Genomic DNA, 8184 nt, shown 5'->3' with positions numbered 1-8184 from the left:
GGCCTCCTCTGCCTCAGCTTGCTTTCCTCTTGCAGCCCCCCTTCTCAGTCTTGGTCCCCTCCTAGAGTGCTCCCTCAAACTACCCTTGTCCCTTTGTGTTGCTCCGTGCTCAACATGTCCCACAGGGAACTCCTTTGGGTTGTGCCAGCAACTCCCTTAGCAGTTTCCCAGAGGAGTATTGGCCATCCCTGCCTCTTGGAGGGATCACTGAGCCCTTTGCTCATGGCTGTGTAGGAAGACAGGAGACCAGGAGACTGACCCAAAGTCCCAGTAAGTGGTAGAGATGACCTTGCTTCCTAAGTTTATTGGCTACACCCACCCAGCAAGTGGCAGCATCCCCCCCACCCCCAGCATCACCTGGGACACTGTCCTCTCTCTCTTCTTGTTTAGCCACAGCCACAGGCCACACTACCCCAAATGATGCAGGAATGAGATGCTGCAGAGAGACTTCCAGTCACAGGAAAGAGAATAGTGGGTTGCCTCCGCGACCGAAGGGAAAGTGGGTGGGGCCTAAGGGGACAGCAAGGAGGCATTTTCATACAGGGAGCGTCCCTCCCTGTGACAGAGGGAACACAGAGGGAGGTTGTCCGTGCCATCTCCTGTGTGTGTCCAGTATACACAAGCTGGTACCTGGGAAGCAGGTCAGTGGGCTGTGGGTCACCTTTAACCACTGAGTGTTGCCACCACCCCACCCCATGCCCTACAGGACTCTGCCAGGCAGATTTGCTCTTCCGGTACCCATGTTGGTGTGATGTCACCAAGGGTGACTGGTTCCTGTCCTGTAGGAGCCCGTGAAGCACATACAGACACAGGGTCCATCACAGTGGGAACCTGGCGTGAGCTCAGGCCTGAGGAAGAGTTTGGGAGGGGACAAGAGTTCCGGAGGCCTAGAAGGAGCACCACTGCTCCTCCTGAGCAGAAGAGGAAACCAGGAAGGGAAACAAGCAGTTTCCAGAACCAGAAACACGGAGAGTTAGCATTGGAAATTGGATCCAAGCTGGGGTCTCCCAAGTTTGCCAGTGTTGGGGAAGAGCCCCAGGCAGCTAAGTGACAGCTGGGCTGTTGCTAACTTCCATTTTCCACACCTGGGAAGGGGCTCTGTGTACAGCCTCATACCCCCCACCAGGTGGCTCAAGTAGGGAGAGCTTGGGGATGGTGGAGGGTAACTTAAGGAGTGTTGAAAGCCTTCCCTGCCTGTGGGCACTAGAGATCCAAGGACTGCCCATCTGTTTCTCCCTGGACAGCAACAGACAGCAGGTGATGTCAGACAGAGGGCAGGGTGCTGGTTAAACTCTGCCCAGCCTTAGGCATCTGTCAAAGACTCTTCCTAGTCCTCAGGCTGGAGAAGGTGACAGGACCAGGGGATGAGACTTCAGCATTTCCCCTTGTCCCATGCATGCCTCCATCATGGTAGTGATATCAGTGGGTGAGTGGCTCGAGAAGGATTGAGTAAGACCCAGGCTTCTGACTCAGTAGTGTGGGAGGGGTCACACTCCCTCAGACAGAGCATAGCCCATGGAGGATCCAAGGCCAGCAGCACCCTGGATTTCCTTCCCCTCTCCACGGCCTTCGCTTTCCTTCCACATTCTCCTTGGAGAGGGTCCCTCACAGCCACGCCCTATGGAACTGGGGTTCCCTTTTCCCTGTCAAGCACAAAAGAAGGTCTGGGAAACTTGGGTTTATAGCTACAGGGACCTTTTGAGAGAATCGTGTTTGATCCACAGTCATGCACAGAGTGAGACATTGAGAGTCCCATCTTCTGCGCTGGGATGACGTGTCCTGCGTAGTCACAGGCCATCTTTCCTGGGCGGCACTCAGTCTGCCTGGGATGTAGCAATCCAGGGGCTAATTTCCAGGGGACTGGCACCAGTCTCTACTCCATCTGTCCCTAATGATTCCTGATTTTCAAAGACTTGGTGTTCTAGGCTTTTCCCATGTAACCAAGAGCTCCCACTTGTCACCCCCCTTCACACCTCTGACCTTGACCTATAAATCCTTTGATCCCTAAAGAGTATGAGCAGGAGTCCCCAGAGTTTATGGAGGATGAACTGGGCTAGCTATCTTCCAGTGCTACCCCTGACCTGATAACTTTCGCCCCTGGTACCCATAGCTCTTGCCTGGGTGCCCTGGTCCCTCCCGCAGCGTTACTGCCTGTGTATAATATAAATATATATATTTTCTATATATAAGATGTATAATATAAGGCTCCACAGTATATCTGTGAGTGTGTGTGTGCGTGTGCGTGTGTGCGGTGAAGGGCGGCCCCCAACTTGGGCCCTGCTCTAGACCCTCCCCCACCCGGTTCAGCCTCTCCAGTGGACCCAGTGGCCCTGAGGCATCCTCCTCTATGACATCCATCCATCTGTGGTGACCAAGTGAAGGTGGTGACTTCTGGTGACATAGTAATAAAGTGAACACTCAACTCACCCACGGGCTGTGTTGCTCTGTTTTTTGATGTCCCGAGTCAAGTTTCTTCCCTTTACCAGCTTGTTTCTCCCCTCTCTCGTTTGGTTAACTTGCTTTTTCCAAGGCAAAGTTGCACGTATCCACCTTGGACTGACACTCTCCCTCCTTCCCTCCTCCCTCCCCGTGTGTGTGTGTGTGTGTGTGTGTGTGTGATGTGCATGTGCTAATGGAGGACAATTTTGTCTTATCTGTCCTTTCCTTCCACCTTCTCTTGGATTTAGAGAATTGAACTCAGCCAGTTTGTGCAGCAAGCTCCTCTACTCACTGAACCATCTTGCCAGCCCTCCACCTTGTTTTGTTGAGACAGGATCTCTTGTTGAATCTGGAGTTCACCAGTTCAGCGAAGACAGGCTGATCAACACTCCAGGATCCTCCTGTCTACACCTCTCTATTTTTACACTGATGCTATGAGTCCAAACTCGGGTCCCCATACTTAAATAATAAGTACTCTGCCAACTGAGCCATCTACCTTCCTGATAGTGCCTCTGTGTCCTAAAGTGAGGATCACAAACATATGCTAGCACCCCTAGTTTCTACTGTACAGGAGAGAGAGGCCAGACAAGCACTGTGCTGACTAAGCTCTGTTCCCTTTCTAGACATTTACATATTGACTAGGGAGGGAGTGCCGTAGAGCCCATGTGGAGGTCAGCGGACAACTTTTGGGAACTGGTTCTTTCCTTCCATTGTGTGGATTCTAAAGATCAAACTCAGTCATCAGTAGCTGGCCTGACATTCAATACCTAGACGAGGCTGGCTTTGAACCCCAGGACGGCTATCTGCCTCCACCTCCTGACTTCTGGGATTGGAGTGAGCTGCCATGTCAGGCTCATTGTAAATATTTTAATAATTCGTTTATGCAAGTACAAATACCTACTCATGTTATGTGTATGAGTGTTTTGTCTGTCTGTCTGTCTGCATCACATATGTGAAGTCCTGCAAAGGTTAGAAGAAGGCATTTGTTCCCTTGGAACTGAGGTTATCTGTGGCCATTAACCATTATGTGGGTACTGGGAATTGAACCTGGGACCTCTGCAAGAGTAGTAAATGTTCTTAACTGCTGAGCCATCTCTGCAGCCCCTGATTTGTTTATGCAGTTCGTTTTCTTCAGTTACGGAGAGTTTACTGTAAAATTCCTTTGTTAACGATGAAGCACATTGAGAACACATGCAGTTGTCTTCTATAGTGTGGTGATCTTTTACTTTGATTTCTGTGCCTGGTGTTTGCTTTCTGTTGTCAATAAATTCTTTTCAGAAGTCTTTCCCAGGGCAGGAGAGACGGTTCACTGGATAAAAACACTGGCTACTCTTCCAGAGGCCTCAAGTTCAATTCCCAGCACCCACATGGCAGTCCATAATTGTCTATAACTCCAGTCCCAGGAGATCTCACACCCTCTTCTGGCCTCTCTGGGCACCAAGCGCATAAGTGTTTAATAGATAAACTTGGAAGCAAAACACCCATACATATTTTTTAAAGGTCTTTTTCTTTGGTTCTGTGAATCAGACTTGGTGCTGTAACATGTAGCATGTAACATGGAACATGCTTCAGATGTATCTATCTCATAGTTTACAATTTGCTATCAAAAGTCCCTGCCTGAGGGCTGGCTCTGCTGCCCATTCCTAGCCACTAGAAGTGCATTTGTACACACCCCACAGGGTCAGGCTTTTCTGCGTGAAGTCCCTTCTCTTGCTGTGGCCTTGGTGGGCTTTAGTCACCACCATTTCCTTTGTTTCCGTCCATCTGGGCACAGATCCTGGCTCCCCATTCCTTTGCAGTGCCACAGTGTCACAGACTACCCAACCATATGTGTGCATGCCAGGTACACAGGGCGATGCCGACACACCTGTGCCGCCTGCCACCCACCATGCTGGCTGGCCTGAGTCTGCTGACTGCCATCTGCCACATCTCCTCTGCTCCTGGTCTTACTGCTTTATATACTGGGTTAACTCACAAAGTATAGGTGAGAGGGTAAAAGCAGAAGCTGGCGAGAGGGCTCAGTTGGCCAAGTGCTTGTGTGAGCTTGCGGACTTGAGTTTGACCCCAAGCATCCACAAAGAAGTCTGGGTGTGACGGCAGGCTCTGGTGACCTGTATTCTCGGGGCTGTGGACAGATGGTGACAGATGGAACCTGGGGCTTGCTGGCCAGCCTATCTAGCTGAATGCTCCAGGTTCAGTAAAAGAGCCTGTCTTTTAAAAGAAGGTAGGCACTTGATGTGCCAAGATTCGGGCTTGTAGTTTTGCCTTTCTCCATGTTTTACTGGGGATACGGTGACAGCGGGTGCCCTGATCTAACAAGGCTTTCTGATGGCACATCCATAGCCACATCTGTGGTGCATATTCCCCTTGGTCTAGGAAAAGTTTGAAGTGACTCCTGTCTAAACCGGCCTACCCATTTTGCCACAGAGACAGGCCTGATGCTGGTCCAGATGCCTTGCTAATCCTGTCTTCGAGCCCACAGTCTCCTGACTCCCCAGGTCTCTCAGCAAAGGGCTTTGTTGGTCATTCAGCACGGGGTCCTACTGGTTCTCTTAGAGTAAAGGGTGCCATGCTGCCTCAAAAAGACACTGTTATGGATGCTGTACCATCGTTCACCCAAAGAGATTTAGCCTTGAATAGGGATCTTCAGAGTCTTCCTGGTTTCAACTTATCCACTTCCAAAGGAATGGCCTCTTATATGGGCAATACAGGAGATGGGCTAGAGCCTACTAACCCAGAACCTGTTAACCCAGAACCTGCTGACCCAGAACCTGCTGACCCAGAACCTGCTGACCCACAGCCTGCTGACCCACAGCCTGCTGACCCAGAACCTGCTGACCCACAGCCTGCTGACCCACAGCCTGCTAACCCAGAACCTGCTAACCCTCAGCCTGTAGTACGAGTTAACATTCTTGCAGGCCGGGCTCGGTTTCAGTGTACTGAATGCAAGAAGAAGTCTCTTGACAGGTCTCACTTTGACCGGAGGTCACACATAGGACAGAGACCCTTCAAGTACAAGGCCTTTCTTCAGTCCTCCGGCCTGAGAGTCCACCAGCGTGGCCACACCGGGGAGAAGCCTTACTTGTGTGCAGTCTGCAGAAAGGAGTTCGTCCACAGGTTCACCCTGCAGGGCCACAACCGGGTCCACAGGAAGGAGAAGCCTTATGTGTGTAAGAGTTGTAGGCAGTGCTTCTGCCACAAGGGCAGCCTAACTGTTCATTTCTGCATCCATTACAACTTGAGGCCCTACATCTGTAAGAAGTATGACGCGTCTTTCCAACAGCAGGGGACTTGGAAGCGACACACAAAAACCCACTTCGTAATTCTGGATCCAGTCTTTTTCTGGAAAGACTGAGATTAAAGTGTTTCCCTGGAGAAATGGAGGCTGGGTTGCCCCTATTCCCTGAAGTCTCATCTCTTCATGGTTATTGTATAGAGTGGTCATTGGTGTCCTGTTTTACTATGCACCATGGGTTTTCATTAGTTTGAGATGAGGTTAGAACATATATACCACAGTTAAATGTTTTAGAATTAAATTTTCATTTAAGGCAAAAAAAAAAAAAAAAAAAAAGTAGGCAACTCCTGAGGAAGGACACATGATACCAAAGACGTCAGGCCTCCAGACACAAAATCAGATGAGTACATATCCGAATGCACATACACACATAACACACATGCACACTCACTTGTGCACACGTTTGCATAAAATATTTAGAATTTCAGAATGGCTGAGGCAGAGCGATGAATCAAGTACCAGACTTATTCTGAGAGCAGGACAATGCATGGCGACATAGGTGGCCTGTCCCTGCTCAGAACATTAACTCCAGCCCCTCCCTTTCTCCTTTATTCTATTTTGGTCTTTTATTTTCTTCCTTTAGTCTCCTTGTCTGGTAGCCACACTTGCCTGCAGGCTAGAGCTATGCCGAACACTCTGGAAAAAAGCAAGATGAAAGTCACATCTTTCAGCATCTGTGATAGGTCCCACTTTATGGAGGAGCTGGGCCATGGCATAGGGTCACATGAGCACAGCCTGACTCCCCCACATCATGCCCCGCTCTCAAACCTGCTGGGGACTTGGCTGCTTTTTGTTAAGTTCATTTTATTGTTGGATATCCTTGGCCTGGTGAAGGTGTTTTTGTTTCTGTGCTTATTGGTACTGGGGACAGAGGCCCCGGGCCTCACACACGCTGCTGAGGTACATCCTGCCCCTTAGAGACTGCTCTTAAGGTGAAGCTCTGTGTATCTGGACTGTTGGAAATTTCTCACTTGGTCATTATCATCGTGCCCCCTTTCATTCCCCACCTCTGGTGTCTCCCCAAGCTGTGTCCCAGTGGGAGCCCTAGAAATGTCACTTAAAGCATTTGAGAGATTTCAGACCAGATGAGAAGCCATTTCCACCTAGATGATTCAGAGTCCTCAGGCTTTGCACTAGTCACCTTTTTCTCTTGGGCCAGCCATGGGTGGTGCCCTCGAAGACAACAAAGTGAGTTCTTCGGCCTCTTTTCCACCCTTATACACTTCCTGACCAGCCTATCTGGTCCCCTGGTTCCCTGTCCCAATATAGACTCTTTTTAAAAAATTTTCTATTTTTATGTATATGATTACACTGTTGCTGTCTTCAGACATACACCAGATCCTGTTACAGATGGTTGTGAGCTACCATGTGGTTGCTTGGGATTGAACTCAGGACCTCTGGAAAAGCAGTCAGTGTTCTTAACCACTGTCTTAGGGTTTCTATTTCTGCACAAAATATGACAAATAAGCAAGTTGGGGAGGAAAGGGTTAATCAGCTTACACTTCCACATTGCTGTTCATCACCAAAAGGAAGTCAGGACTGGAACTCAAGCAGGTCAGGAAGCAGGAGCTGATGCAGAGGCCTTGGAGGGATGTCACTTACTGGCTTGCTTCCCCTGGCTTGCTCAGCCTGCTTTCTTATAGAACCCAGGTCTACCAGCCCAGGGATGGCACCAACCCACAATGGGCTGGGCCCTCCCCCCTTTGGTCACTAGTTGAGAAATTGCCTTATAGCTGGATTTCATGGAGGCTTTTCCCCAACTGAGGCTCCTTTCTCTGTGATTAACTCCAGCTTGTGTCAAGTTGACACAAAACCAGCCAATACAACCACTGAGCCATCTTGCTATGATCCTAAGGATGACCTTAAGTTTCTGATGCTCCTGGCACCACATACCAAGCATTGGGATTTTAGGTGCATGGCTCATGCAGGGTTAGAGATGGAGCTCAGGGCTTGGTGCATGCCAGGCAACACTGCCAGCTGGGTCACATTGCCAGCTTTGCTGTCACATCTTTTAAGTTTTCCTGTGGCTGGGCATGGTGATAACACCTTTAATTCCAGAACTTGTGAGAGGGAGAGAGAGGCAGGAGAACTCTGAGTTCCAGGGCAACATGTTCTACAGAGTGAGTTTGTGTACATTGACCGTTTATTGGGTGGAAAGAAGGACCAGAGTCACAAGAACCAAAGACTTGTATCACCATCGAAAAAGCTTTAAACCCAGTACTTCTTCACAGAGAGGGAGGGGCCAAGTCACTAGAAAGGTGTGGGCCCTCTGGTTAAAGCGTGAATTCTCTTCTATCATGTGGGCTCCGTGGGTTGAGTTTAGGCATTGGCCTTAGCAGCAAGGGCCTTTACCTGGTAAACCATCTCACTAGTCCAGGGCTGGAGCTAGTATATAACTATGTATGTAGTTAAGCAGGAGCTGGGTGTTGGCATCACATACCTTAAGTCCC

General features: G+C 49.6%; 1 protein-coding gene across 1 annotated transcript; it reads left to right on the top strand.

Moving 5' to 3' along the window:
• Positions 1-4294: 4294 nt before the first annotated feature.
• Positions 4295-5794, top strand: LOC308438382 (uncharacterized protein; the record flags this gene model as incomplete). Its single annotated transcript, XM_080939736.1, has 3 exons — positions 4295-4382; positions 4938-5164; positions 5300-5794. 3 exons carry the CDS (start codon positions 4295-4297, stop codon positions 5792-5794), a joined length of 810 nt encoding a protein of 269 aa, XP_080795862.1.
• Positions 5795-8184: the final 2390 nt, after the last annotated feature.

Source organism: Micromys minutus (genome assembly GCF_963924665.1).
Source record: "Micromys minutus genome assembly, chromosome: 27".
Lineage (NCBI taxonomy): Eukaryota > Metazoa > Chordata > Mammalia > Rodentia > Muridae > Micromys > Micromys minutus.
This window is presented reverse-complemented; position numbering and strand designations above follow the sequence as displayed.